Genomic DNA, 14,697 nt, shown 5'->3' with positions numbered 1-14,697 from the left:
ACGCATGCACTGAGCAGGTGGGAAAATGTTTAACCATAGCCAGAGCAGAGAATTCAGAGAGGCTGAGGAAAAGTGAGTATTTGAAAGCACTTAAAAGTTGTATTGGGTTAGATGGTGGGGATAGTGAATGTCAATAGGAACTCAGGGAAGAAGATTTGTCCAAGACAATCAATGTAATTATCAATGCTACATACAGAACAAAGCAAGAAATATTGGTAAAGCATCTGAATTGCATGCTAAGGACAGAATAGTCCCTTAGGTTAGAGCTATTTTCAGCAGTATTTCCTCAAGCATTAGCAGCCAGCTCCCTTGGCTGCTTCGCTTCATGGGAATATTTATTATGGAAAGTTTGTACACCATCACAGCAGGGCCAAGAGCAGCCTACACAGGTCCTCAGTTAAACTCAGCAGCTGGCACAAAGCACATTCTGCTATAACTAAGTTTGACCAGCAGAGTTCAACAGGCCACTAAACAGACTTCAGAGGCCTCCAAGCAATCTGCCTTTCCATTTCCAGACAGCCAATGAACACAAAGCAATCAAACAGAATAGTTAGTGACCACAGCCATGCTCCTACACAAGCCTGCCTCCCTGAATAACCTCTCTCCATTTCTCATGGCTATAGGACTTGATGTTTGGAGGCTGGAGTTTATCAGCCACCATTTCCAAAACCCACCTGAACCAAAATGAAGAGCAAATCTTGCTTGGCTCCTGAGAATGAAGACTAGCATCTCCAGAAGAGACAGCAGCCTTTTCTAACTTACCTTTCAATGCTTAAAGAGCTGCTGGGCAAAGACTGAGGAACATAAAGGTATAGGAACTTTTGACTCTCCACTAGCTAAAAACAGGTCATTTCTGGCCTCAGCAGCCTCTGGCTAAGACTCAAGAGACTGATCTCAGAATGGGTGTCTCCCACTTTTCTTTTTTTCTGGAAATATGAGAATAATCTATTTTAAAAAGTCAGTTCTGGACAGCTGGTTGCCTGAGAGAACAGTATAGGTTCTGTCTGCATCATGGATTTGGGGTTTCTATGCTATTCTGCCCACCTTCCTCTGCAGGACAAAAGAAGAAACTTTTGCTCCTCAGGATAACTGAGGAAAACATTGCAAGTCTGGTAAAGCAATTAGTCCAGAAACTGAAATTAAAGCTTGTATCAAACTGTGGAGTTTCCCAGCATCTTCCAAGCCAGTCTGGAAGTTACTTAACAGCAGAGATGAGAGCAGAGCTCTGCTTCCTTACCTCCACAGGATTGCATTGGATGTGCCATTTGACTCCCATTAAACTTTTCCATCACAGTCATTCCGGCCACAGACCTGCACCAAGAATGGTGCTGGGTGGATGAGATTTAATCAGCAGTTCAAAAACTAAATTCGAACAGCAGCAGAAACTTTTTCTGTTAACAAAACCACAATTTCCTTGGAGGAGCAAGTTGTTTCTGTGGTCTAAGCCAACCTTTGAGGAGGGGAACTTCAGCTCAAGAAGTTCATTGCTACTCTGCAAGGCTAAAGCTGTCAATACGCATTAATGTTTCCTTGCTTCTGTTCAGCTGCAGACGTGGCGTGTGTAGCAGTGCTCTGGGATGACTGCAGTTGGGCTTTGAGTACTCACTGCTCATAAAGTGAAAATGCACCAGTGCCTGAACCAGGAATATTTATTCCTCTGCTGTCCCATTTGAATGGCTTTAAAACATAGCAGCCTTTAAAACTACTCTCAGGTTTAGCCACAAGCCATCTCATAAACCCAACCACCTCCTCCACCTTGTGCCAAAACCTAATTAGGTGGGTGTAGCAGTCTCCCTTTTATGCGCTAAATAAGTCTCAGCTAAAGCTCAGGATTCAGTGTGGTCTCCACACTAATCCCACTTCAGTCCAAGTTTCACCAGCTTCTAAGAATACAAAAGAGTGAGACTACCCTTAGAACGGACTTGCTGATATAAAGACTTAAAGTTATTCACATGAATAGTGTGTTCTTCCTAAATAAAAAGACTAATGCAAAATAGCTGAAGGGGTTAACTTCTCTTGTCTCTACAGAGAAGCAATGCTCTCCTCCTTCTGAAGAGAAGTGCTACCCTCTAGTGGGGCTGTTGGAGAAAGGCTTCTTTTGGTACAATTTTCTTTCCTCAACACAGGAACTGAAGCAGAGGCTGACAAGCTTATGTGCACTTCTAGGTGTTTTTTAACTGAAAAAAAAAATGGTTTTAAAAGTAATTTTGGGGAAAACATGTCATTTGATAACCCAGTTTCATTGCTCTGCCGATGCCTACCATAGCTCAAGACAACTGCAAGAGCTGCACATTTCAAAAGGAAGCTGGAGGAAACCAGTAACAAAACCCACACAAAAGAGCCCTACAGAAAACCACCACGACATCCAAACACCATAATTTGTTACATGCATGTCGTTGAAGGATCATCTACCTCAGGACACGTTCAACCTTTTATCACCGATCTTCTGCGCCCAAGCATGACTAACACAACAGCAGTTACCACAACTTAATGATGTCCCAAAGCATGACATAGTGAACATTCAGAGGAGATTCAGGTTGGATAATAGGAAAAATGTTCCCATTAACCAGCCATTTTCTTCTCCCTCTCACAGAAGAGAGGAAACAAGCCCCCTTAGTGCAGAGCTGTAGACACATACCATATTCTCCAAAGACCAGATACGTGCACTTCTGACGCTGCACAGCCCAGGAGACCACCTTCACACCAAGCCAAATCAGCAGCATCCCCAGCGTGGCATCAAGGATGAAATTAATAAGGTAGCTAGGAACAGAGGAAAAGGACACTTTGTAAGGCTTCAAAATACACATTCAAGTTGTATGTGGTCAAGTCTACATGACACAAACTTCACTTTACATCTTCAATATGGAAATTGTAGTTTTTGATAGATTCCCAAATCCCTACTTAGTGGTCCAAGCTTTCCTTCCTGGCCATGTTACTGAATTTACTAATAGCTTTACCAGTTTAAGAGCCTGATCAGCAGTGGAAGGAGACACCACTCATTTTCTCTGCAGCTTTCACAGAATGACCCGGGTTGGAAGGGATCTCAAGGATCATGAAGCTCTAATCCCCCTGCCTGGCATGGCCACCAAACTTCCATGTTTACTAGATCAGGTTGCCCAGGGCCCCATCCAACCTGGCCTTGAACACCTCTAGGGATGGGGCAACCACAGCATCCCTGGGCAGCCTGTTCCAGGACCTCACCACAAAGGAGGTTTATGCCTGACCAGAAAGTACGTGAGAGATGGGAGATGTGAAGAAGCCTTCTTGTGGATTGCCAGGTTCCATCTCTAATCCAGGGCTTGGTATTTTAATGAACTTCACAGGAAAAAAAAAAAAAAGGTTTCTCATACAATTTTTGGCCAGTTTTGTATTATTGGAATCTTGTTCTCCAGCAATAGGTCAGATACTTCTACAGTATGAAATCACCACCAAGCACAGAGATCCAGAAATGAATGTTTCCTTTTCTAGAGCTTGGTATTGCTTCTGAATAAAGATGAAACAAAAAAAAAACCACAACAGTCTGCTCTTGATATCCACTTTAAAAAAAAAAAGCATTTGGATTTCCCATTTCTAAAAGCTCAAACTAGCTTCTTAGAGTTCCCAGATCACTCCCAATAAAACAGGGGACTCTGATAGTTTGTACTGGGCAAGATGCACGGTGTAGGAGTGTCAGACCCCAAGGACGGGGTTTCAGAGTTCAGCTGCCCAGTTCAAGACTGAAGGCAGGCAGACCAGGAAAAAGCCAAGCGCATGTTAGAAGAGACTGAAGGGCACAGCATAAGCACAGATGGGGTTGTCTTCAAACATCCTCAGTTTAAAAAGCAGTCATAAATCATTCTCGAGGTTATATTTAGTCCCATCCAAACTTGTGGCTGTTTAAAGAAACACTGGAGTGCAGCATTCTAATATAAACAAAGGAGATACGCCAGGAAGCTTTAAGTGGCGTTTTGGAGCTCATAGGGGATACACAAATCAGCCTTACCTAGTTCTGAAATGCCTTGCAGCTGCAAATTGTCTGGTCTGGAGTAGATACATTTCTGTTTAACTCCAAGGCTAATTTACATAGCCGCAAAATGGGACAACATGAACACACATAGTAGATAGAACTGAAGTTCATCCTTATGCTGGATAAGGGCCTTCAGCCACACTGAGCAAAACATACTTTTCTAGTACCCATCTAGTACTAGAAATAGCCATATATGCCGGAAACCAAACATTTTCTTGATGGTTTCCTCCCTCTTTTTAAAAGATGTGGGATGTGAATGGAAGCACCTTTGGTACTTACAGAGAACAAGGGTCCACCTCAGTGAGATCAGACAAGAAAACATTGGCAAAGTGAATGAAGAGGGCACCAATTACTTGCTTGGAGGTATCATAAAACCTGTAAAGAAAAAAAAAACAAGATCTGTTCCCTAGAGCATCAGCAAAGGTCAGTCAAGCAAAAGCTGGGCATAGACTTGTTTTCCTTCAAGAGGCATTTATGACACCCAAGAAGGGAATTCCATTAATTTCCAAATTACTTTAGGGGAAGAACCAAAGTCAAGGGACAGAGGTTTCTCATCACTAACATTGGCAAACCAGCCTGACCCTACATACAATCCACAGGATCATCCAACTTATCAAATGTAGTTATCTACTTAATTGAATTTAAGCCTAAAACTTGACCTGGTCTGAAAATCAGCCCACATGGAGCTGTGTCAGCAGATCTGAGAGAACCATCAGCCTTTGGATCAGTCACTTATGGTGAAAACAAGCTTTCTTGGAGGAGTGAGGGAGGGAATTTATTTCTAGGGAGTACCAGCTGCTTTAGGAAATGTATCTCGGGAAGTAGCAGCAGAGGATTCTATTTAAAGACTAAATAACAGCAGAATAGTCACAGAGTCATGAAGATTGTTAGTAGAAGAAATACTGGAGGTACGTGGGCTTTTTAACATCCAAACTTAAAACCTTACCATATCCTCCAGGGACGCCTCTCTTCTTTTGGTTCCTTATATCGTTTTACTGCAAAGAAAATTAGAGAGATTAAATTAACCAGCAGAGATGAACAGACAAGCATTTCCATACCTGGTCAAGTGGCCAGAGGGACTTTGGGGAGGGTTCATCCCTATCTGCCAGCCTTGATAATTCTTTCAGACAAATCAACACTATGGTGGTGATATTCAAACCATGTATCCCAGCAGTCCATCAAGCTTTTGTATTCCTGAGGCGCAATAAAGTGAAGCCATCTCCTCCTTGCAGCTCACAGGACTAGAAGTCAATAAGCACCCCTACCATAAAGGTGCCAAACAGCAAACAGGTAAGGCTTCAAGCTCATGCCAACAACCTGGTGACCCTATTAAAAGACTGGTTTATTATACAAAGTTTTGGATGTTCACTGGCTGTGTCTGGGATGTGGTTTCAGAACCACCAACTATGAGACTTGAAGATATAGATGAATACTTTAAATGAAGTCCCTTTGCATATAGATTAGTTCACTCTTTGCAGCCACTCAGGTCCTCCATTCTAGGACCCTGCAGTGCTTCCTATCACAGTTACTGCTTGCAGATAAATTACTACTTGCAGATAACACTAAGTATGTTTTTTCACTTTTAAACTCTGCTCACAGTGCTCTGAGCATTTCAGAAGCGTCTCCAAGGGTCTCAGGTTGTTTGTTCCAGAGATCTATGTCCTCCCTGGATTCAGGTAGCTTTCACATGGCCAAATAGGAGCTGCTAACACCTTTCTAATGCTATATCACACACAGAAGTTGCTTTCACTGCTTTGCTGTCAATCCAACTAGGAATCTGTTTTACAAAGCATCACCTACCTGGCTAAGTCTTCTTCCCTTAAACTTAAGATATCAGTGCTCTGCAACAAGGAGACATGGGAGAGATTTTCCCTATATATATATATATATATATGTAGTATACAGTATATATATATATTCTAACCTAATTAATAAATGGACATTCAGTGGCATCATTTTGCTTTGTCAGATGGTGGCTAGCATCTATGCCCAAATCTAGAGGCTCTGCAGTTACAGCTGCTGCCTCAAAACCCCACATAAACAGGGAACTGACCTGTCACAATCAGTTCCTGAAACACCACCAGCTTGAATGGGGTTCAGAGTAAAAAATACTGAGCTGTGACTTTTTTTTTGTTGGAGGCAAAAGAGAAACTAATTCAGTGCATCTGCTCTTGATACTTCATCCTAGGACATGAGCACAGCAGCTGCTTGGTGGTGCCATCTAGTGGAACCTGGAGCCTGAAAGCTACAGAACACATAAACACGTATCAGTGTAAAACCTCCTTAGACAAGCTATCTCAAGGGTATGTATTAGAAGCATGAATCATTGAGCCCTTCATCACCTCCCAGATTTGCCCAGTACTGAGCAGGTCACTGTGATGAGCTTTGTAAGAGTCTGCTGAAGCCCAAACAGACCACCAGCTATCTACTTTATCATCACCAAGTCTTTGCCTTTGAAGCTCTGTAGCTTACTCTGTGACTCTACAGGACACCAAACTGACCACCAGCCCAACCACAAGAGCATCAAGGATGATTTTTACTGTTGTCCTAACAAGAAGCAACATATGTGCATCCACAGCCACTCAGGCTAGAAATACAGTAATTCAATGTGATAAGATGACAAGAGGTAAGAAGTTAATGGTGTGGTGCCTTGTTGAACATGGATTGTCATGCCTCATTAGATTTAAGAGAGTTATCTGAGACTGTGTAATTATCAGAGACAGTAAAACTGTTGTATTAAAGATAAAAGCCAGTATTATAGAGAAATAATTAACTGCTTAATAGGGCATTTACTTTGCAGAGCTGCATCAGGCTGTCTCTGAATTAAGCCAGAAAGCCAGCCAAGATCACTGGAGCTTGAACAGGCAGCAGAATAGTTCAGTGGCCACGACCCAGAGGTTAAGTGTGATTTCAAATCCACGTAAAAATAGCTCCAGGTCTCTGAAACCTCAAGAAGCTGATAAAACTTCTCCAAGTCTCCCTGCAGGGGATCCAAGCCAGGGCATGCACAGATGACTGGGTGGATGCCCAAGCTCAGCTGGCCTGGGAAGCAGCTCAAGTCTCTTGTTCTTCCCAAAGGAAAACCCTACTCACTGGAGCCACTCAGCTTTCCATCAGCTATAGGCATGGGTTTGCAACCATGGCTCTGGCAAGTCTTGATAGTGGACTGTTCTATTCTAGGACAAGTTGTGCTTGAACATGTATGGAAATGCAAACAAAAATTGTGATCTGAGTTCTAGCACCTGTAACCAATTAAGATTGTTTAGTGCAGGAGGATATGCTGAACCAGGCTCTGAGCGTTCTGAAGTTGCTCAGATACAGATGTCCCTGTTCTCTGTAAAGGAGCTGGATGAGGTGGGTGAGTTTTTAATGTCCCTTCCAACTCAAATGATTCTATAACTCCAGGTGCACAACACAGAAGGGAGAGGATCCTCAACCAACTGAATACTAATACTACTACAGCAATACTAAACAAAGAACTCCCCATACTCATAGCTAGACATCCATGTAACAGAGCTAAAGGGAGGAAGATGTAAACTGCTTGTTCAGGTTCTTCCTGTGTGACTTGCTCCTTCACTGACAGGTATTTCAACCACGTCCCTAATGATGCCTTATATGTTTCAATTGAATGGTAAAGTGAGGGGATGCCAACTTTGAAATAGATCACTGGAGAAACAACTCCTTCAGAAAGGCTTCAAAGACGGTCCTCTAGAGCAAGAAGCCTCACAAAGCCCTAACTCTGAAGATGCTCCAAGGAACTCAGCCACACTGTAGCAGAGTTTAATCCCTATGGTCTAAAATATCCTGGGAAAAGGTAAGACAAGAACATCCACATCTATCCCATTAAAGAGATCAAGTCACTGAGGTGACAGCCTGAATTGGTGCCCTTACAAGTTAAGGCTCACTCCTGCTTGGCTTCAGTTACAGCAGACAAAAAGCCCTGAAGTTCAGCAAAAGGGAAGGAAGATGAACAGCAACTTGAGAGAAAAGCCTTTTGTCTATGACTTTGTCTGCCCTAGATATGTATAGTTCCTTGAAGTTTTGGGACAGCAGCAGTACTGCCCTACAGCTTACTTTTGTAGTAATTAATTTCCCAATCATAATTAAGACTTGCATAGCTCTAGATTCTCTTCCATCGTTCCTCACATCTTGCCCATGCAGTGGAGCAACCTCTTCTGCAGCATCTTCTCCCCACTGACCAGGCACCGCATTCAGACATCAGTGCAGATGTACACCTACCTATTACTCCTCATAGGAATAAACCCCCTGAATTAGGGGGAATTACCTAGAGAAGCAGCAAACCAGATCAGCAAAACAGACTCCTAAGTAAAATACCTATAAAACCAGAAGAGGAAACTTATTCCCCCAGTAGAAATCCCCTACCAGGAAACCTATTTTCACAACAGCATCGCACCACCTGATTCCTGGCCTTACTGAGAAGAATTCACAGCTACTGTCCTATGGAGGAAATGCTTTTCCTCTGCCATCCTCTGCTTTATTTATATAGGCAGTAAGGTCTCCAGTAACACATTTCAACCCATTCTGCAGGACACACCCTTTCTCAGGCTTTTTCCAAGCTCCAGACAGGAAGAAACCAACATACAGAGACCAAAGCTATGGAGAGAGCACTATTTTTAGCATGAGGTCGCAGCTACCCAGACTGGAGACACAATGGGAGGAAGCAGCTCACAGTCAGCAGTCAACATACTGTGTGCAGCAAGATAGAAAAGCTGAGAATACATGCCCACCACCTCAATACAGAGCAGTGCTCAGCAGCTGATGTACCATTGGTTTGAGAAGGGGGATGCTACAAACCTGCATGATACACACTTGGCTCTTCCTTCCCAAACACTCTTGTACCAAGACTTCAAAAAATAAAAATAATTTACATAGCTTTAACGAAACAAGCCAAATACTCTGTACACAACAAAGGGCAGATGTGCTCTGGGTTATCCCAGAGTCTGCAAGACATGAGGAAACAGGGAAATAAAAACATCTCTACAGCATCTTCTAGAGGAAAAAAAGCTCCTGGCACAGAGCACTCTGAATTGCAAGAGAAACTTGCATCAGTATCAGGTTCAGTCCAAGTAAAAACTTGTGCAAAACCTCCAAATCCTGCACAGTGCCACGTCCTGGAGCTTCTAGATCAGCAATGATAAACCTTACAGAAAGGAATGATTCTGCTGTTTCCAAAACAAAAGGACTTGGGTATCTTCTTTTCTATCTCCAGAATCCTTAGACCATCTATTCCTATTCTTCATCCAAATCCAGTTACCCACAAGCCCACTGAAGGACAAGCATTGAAACTCTCAGAGCAACAGCATCACCAATCACCCATCCTGCTCAGCTGGAACATCCTACTAGCAGGGAACATGGTTAAGGCCCAAGTAAAGGTCATGCAGTACTCAATTTCAAGTTCCACTTCATGCAATTAGTGCACTACCCATGTCTTATCTCTACACAGATTTTTATGGCTGCCATCAGAGCATGAGTGTCCATGGGAGAGGCAACAGAGGTTCTACACACAAAGCATCTCCAGATTCCAGGTCAGTGCCTCGAAATATACGCTCTAAACAAGGGGATGCTTTATACCTTAAGACCAATACATAAGCAAGAGAGCACCTTACAAATGAAGTTACGCAATTAAGATTCCTGCCCCAAACCTGACGTTTGTCAGTTCTCTCACATTTTCCAAAGAACAAACCAGCCATAAATTTAACAGACTCCTCCCTAAAGGTTTACTTCCTCCACCCTTTGAAATGACAAAATTTTCCCGTAAACCTTCTTGCACAAGAGCTAAGAATTACCTATAATATCAATCATCCACCAGACCCAGCAGAACCCATCCAACAAAGCATAAGGTGCTTCACAGCCCACATAACTTTAGGCAGCTCCAGCTTTGCCTGCTTGTTTCTCAGCCTACCCAATTTGTTCCTTCAGCACTCAGGAGCCTCCTCAACTTTTTATTTCTCCCAGTCATCATTGAGCGTAGCTTGCACCACTTGGTTTAACAGCTCAGAAGGTGATTCCAAGAGGAGGTCAACATAATCAACAGCTCACATTCAAAAGCCCCATTGAAAGCTGTGCTTTGCTTAATGAAGCGCATTAAATGCCACATGGTCCTTCCAGCTTACAAAGCACAACACGGAGCTTTCAAGCTCAGCCAGTTTTCACACGTATTGAAACAGAAGAAAAAAAAAGTCATAGGAGTCCTGCCATATGTAGCTTCTTGATTAACCTACAAACCTACATGCAGACATGGACTACCAGAGTTCACAGCCCTGTGCTTTACACCTCTTCCAGGCTGTAAATCTTTGTGGTTTTATTTCGATGCCCCCCTCCCCAACACACACACTAGAGAGGGTGGTCAAGCCTCTGTTTCAGTATAATGAATCAAATCAAACACAGTTTTCAAGTTAAAGGTAGCAAAGTCAGTAGAGCCTGCCCCAGGCATGGCAGTGCAATGCTCTGCACAAACCCAGTGATCTATCATTTAGTTTTCTTTCCTGACATAATTCAACCCACTTTTCCCAAGGCATACTCAGTGTAAAAGCTGGATCACCACATAGGAAACATGTAAGATAATTCTGAAGCACAGAAAGAGTGCAGCAATCCAAAGCACATACAGCAACAAAGAGTTTTTGCAATAGGGTAGGACTGGTCTGAGTTAAGCGCTATTCCTGCCACCCATCCCTCAGGATAAGGAAACTCAAACCCTTCTACACAGAAGATGGTGAGTCATTGGCACAGGCTGCCCACAGAAGCTGTGGATGTCCCATGCCTGGAGGTGACCATGGCCAGGTTGGATTAGGCCCTGCACAGCCAAATCTGGTGGGTGACAACCCTGCCCAAAGCAAGAGTGTTGGAACTAAATGATCATTGGGTTCACTTCCAACCCAAGCCATGATTTTACCAATGTTCCCTCCATTCCATTGCTGAATTACCCACACCACAACCTCCCCAGGAGCACATTCTTGCCCAGGAAGTTACATTGCCAACCACAGCTGCAAGGTTCTGCTGCCTCTTTTTTCAAGTGTTCACATCTAAATTCTCTTAGTCAGAGTCCTTCCAGCACAAGTACCTCCAAAATCACAGTAGGCAGCTGGAAAGGATTACAACTGATTCACATTTGATTACTAAATCAGAGCAAGCCTTGGACAACACTGCAAAGGTGACTGACTACAACCTTAAAGACAGGATAGAGTAGTTTAGTGTATTTGTAAGCTCCAAGGAACATTCCCTCACTGCTGTGATAGAGGAGATCCTAACCTAGACTGGCTTGAGTTGGAAGAGAGCTTAAAGACCACCAAGTTCCAACCCCCCTGCCATGGGGGCAGGGCCACCAGCCACCAGATCAGGCTGCCCAGGATCCCTTCCAACCTGGTCTTGAACCCTTCAAAGGATGAGGCACCCACAGCTTCTCTGGGTAACCTACACTGGTGTCTGACCACTTTCCAAATGAAGAGTTTCTTTCTAACATCTAGCCTGAGCACTTCCTCTTTCTATTTTAATCAATTCCCCGTTGTCATATCACTACCAAACCATGCAAAAAGTTACTCCCCCTCCTGCTCATAAGTTCCCTTCAAGTAATGCAAGGCCACAGCAACATTTCACTAGAGCTTTCTCTTCCCCAAGCTAAACAACATTAAGCTGGGCATCGTTTACCTGTGGATCCCACTTACACCACATGGAGGACCCATTTCAAACTTGGAGAAGAGCAGTGGGGAGCAATTAGTCCCCTCTTCCTACAGTGAAACACTATTTCCTCCTCATGAACCTTTGATCTAAAGGGCTTTTTAATACCCTTTGCAACAGGCAAAACTGGCCTCAAGAGACACAGTGGGTTGTTCTGATAAAACTTCATACTCCACGTGACAGATCCACACTGAATCACTAAGGTTGGAGAAGACCATTAAGGCCATCTATTCCAACCATCTACCCACCCCCACCATGCCCATTAAACACATCCCTCAGTGCCTCAGCTCCATGTTTCTTTCACACCTCCCGCTGCAAAGCCTTATTCAACATCACATTAGCACTGGTCTGATTTCCCCTACATACATGGCTTGCAAACCACCAATATCCAGGTACTGCAGCCTTTTCTTCCCCAGGAGGCTGCCAGCTGAATGGGCCACTCCCATAAGAAGCCTTGAAGCATGTTATATCCTAACAAAGTCTTCGGTAAGCCAATTACAGCTACAGTGGGCTGAGGCTGCACACAAACAACCTTAATAGAAAACCTGAGAGCATGCAAAGGGGGCATAGATAAGGGACACCTGATGGGAATTAGGGGCAGCCAGGGGATGGTCTACCATCTAGATCTATGATCTACCATCAGGAGTCTAGGGCTGGAAACCTATTCACATCTAGGGACTCAGCTTCAGCCATTGAGCAGGTTCACAAGGAAACTACTCAAGAACAGCTTTTAGATATTTTCCTAATTAACCAAGAGGATGCTCGTGTCCAAGGACACGAAGAGCAGCTGAAGTCCCTGGGTTTGTTCAGCCTAGAACAGAAAGCTGAGGGGAGGCCTTATGGTAGCCCACAGCTCCCTACAGGGAGCAGAAGGGCAGCATTGAGTTCTGCTCTGTGAGAGCAACAGGGCCTGAGGGAACAGCATGGAGTTGTGTCAGAGGAGGGACAGGGAGTGTTAGGGAGAGGGTCTGCACCAGAGGGCAGGGGGCATGGAACAGGCTGCCCAGGGCAATGGGCACAGCCCAGAGCTGCCTGTGTGGCTCTGCATGGAGCCAGGAGCTGGACTTGACGATCCTTATGGGTCCCTTCCAACTCAGGAAGTTCTTTGAGTCTATATTAGCTCTTGCACCAGAGGAGAACAACGTTCATAACATCTGCTAGCAAATCATCCAGTCCACGCTTTTATTTGTGGGAGTATTTTTGATGAATTAATACCCTTCATTTCATGAGGTATCTCCTGTGATTTATGGGTCAATTAACACATAGCCTCCCCCACTACAGGAGCCAGAAAAAAAAACAAAACACAACAGAAGCAACAAAGTAGGCTGTTGTTGCTGTTAATGTTCAGTGAAATACAGGCCGTGAAGTGTTGCAATGCAATTACTCCCACTGGAAAAAGCTATCAGCTGTCACAGGAAGAACTTGTTGCAGCTTTCACAAGCTGACTGGAGTTAAACACTGGGAGTCCAGACAGCACGGAGATTTAAGACCTGTGGCTCCTCAACCCGACTGGAAGCTTTAGTTACTGTCACTGTAGGTTCTTAAAACAAGGAGAACAGACTGAGACCCCAAGGAGAAGCACCCACGGTGCTCCAAGCACAGCACAGCTGGGGCACAACACCATTGATTTTCTCAAGCCTTCTAACATCAGCACCCTCAGCTCTTCTCACTGCTTTCTCTTATTACCATCCCTCCCCAGCAAACAGCACTAGAGCCAAAAAACTTCACATTTTAAGGGAAAGTTAAGCAAAACAACATCACAATGCAGTTAGGGGAGCTATTATTCTAGCCTAGCAGCGCCCCTACCTGATACCCATCCTATTTTTTGTCACATTCTTCCTGCTTCCACCCTTCATTAAAATTTTCTAAGCCACTGAGCTCGCACATCGGAGCCGCGACTCCGCGGTGCCTCATTACCATCAGATAAAGGCTCAGAACAACAGTTTTACGAGAGAGCATCTGGCGTCCTAACTGCCGGGAGCGACCTGCTGCCATCCCTTCTCCAACCCTACAGGTCTGGAGGATAAACTTCAGATATTAAAAGCGACACGAGGCTCCGAGAAGTGCCGGCGAACGGGCAGCGATACCCAACTAAAAGGGTTATAGTAATAGCATCGCAGAATAGTTTGGGTTGTAAGGGGCTTTAAGGAACATCTGCTTCCAATCCCTTAGATGTAAGTTGCCCGAACCCCCGTGCAGCCTCGCCTCGAGCACCTTTAGGGACGGAGCACCCACAACTCCAGGCAGCCCATGCCGATGCCTCGCCACCCTCTGAGTAAAGAGCTTCCCCCAGCACCAAACAACAGCCCCGGAGGTACCGCGGTACTCACACATCAGCGTGCAGAAGGCGCACAGTGCCAGGAATGCCTGCAGTAGCACACCGAAGCGGCCCAGCAGCGCTCCGCTGCCGCAGCCTTGAGTCGAACGGGGCGCATCCATGACCGGGCGGAACGGAGCGCAGCAAGGAATGGAAAGCAAAGCGGCCGCTCCGCTGCCTACAAAGCCGGCTCCGCTCCCCCGCCCCTCTGCCGGCGGCCACACCCGGGGGTGGGGTGGGGAGGGACAAGGGTGAGCGTGGGAGTGGCGATGGGCAAGAGGATGGAGATGGGCAATAGGGATTGGTATTGGAGTAGTGATGAGTATGAATGTGGGTGGGGAGTTAGGAGCGGATTTGGGGTTGGGTAATGGCTTGGGGGATGTCCGGTTGAGGCGGGGGTGGATGGGGACTGGGTGTTGGTTGGGGTGCTGGGATAGAAAATTTAAGCTGGTGTCTTGGTAGAATCTGGAATGCTGGGATGGGGAAGGTGGGTAGATGTCCCAGTGGGGGTTGAAGTGCCAGATATTTGCACTTGGGTCTTGGGGTGCCAGAATGGGAAATATGGATTGGGGTCCTTGGGGGGGCTGGGTTGGAGAGGGTAATTGGGCATCCCAGTGAGAATTGTGCTGGGTTGTAGGAGTTCTGGCAGGGTTTAAGGAGCTGAGATGGGGAGTTTGGA

At 45.0% G+C, this 14,697-nt stretch overlaps 1 protein-coding gene across 2 annotated transcripts in view; it reads right to left on the bottom strand.

Moving 5' to 3' along the window:
* LOC140259076 (store-operated calcium entry regulator STIMATE-like) overlaps positions 1 to 14,252 on the bottom strand; it is a 29,121-nt gene extending 14,869 nt beyond the window's left edge. The window contains exons 1-4 of one of the 2 annotated variants that reach the window (XM_072350064.1): positions 14,032 to 14,252; positions 4,953 to 5,001; positions 4,286 to 4,381; positions 2,639 to 2,760 (exon numbers count right to left, since the gene is read on the bottom strand). In XM_072350064.1, the coding sequence (XP_072206165.1) occupies positions 2,639 to 2,760; positions 4,286 to 4,381; positions 4,953 to 5,001; positions 14,032 to 14,140 (376 nt within the window). In that variant the 5' untranslated portion in view covers positions 14,141 to 14,252. The remainder of the gene's footprint in view (positions 1 to 2,638; positions 2,761 to 4,285; positions 4,382 to 4,952; positions 5,002 to 14,031) is intronic. The other variant, XM_072350073.1, reaches the window with a different exon arrangement.
* Positions 14,253 to 14,697: the final 445 nt, after the last annotated feature.

Source organism: Excalfactoria chinensis, chromosome 1 (assembly GCF_039878825.1).
Source record: "Excalfactoria chinensis isolate bCotChi1 chromosome 1, bCotChi1.hap2, whole genome shotgun sequence".
In the NCBI taxonomy this organism is placed as follows: domain Eukaryota; kingdom Metazoa; phylum Chordata; class Aves; order Galliformes; family Phasianidae; genus Excalfactoria; species Excalfactoria chinensis.
The sequence above is the reverse complement of the archived record's forward strand: the minus strand, read 5'-3'. Positions and strand labels throughout refer to the sequence as shown.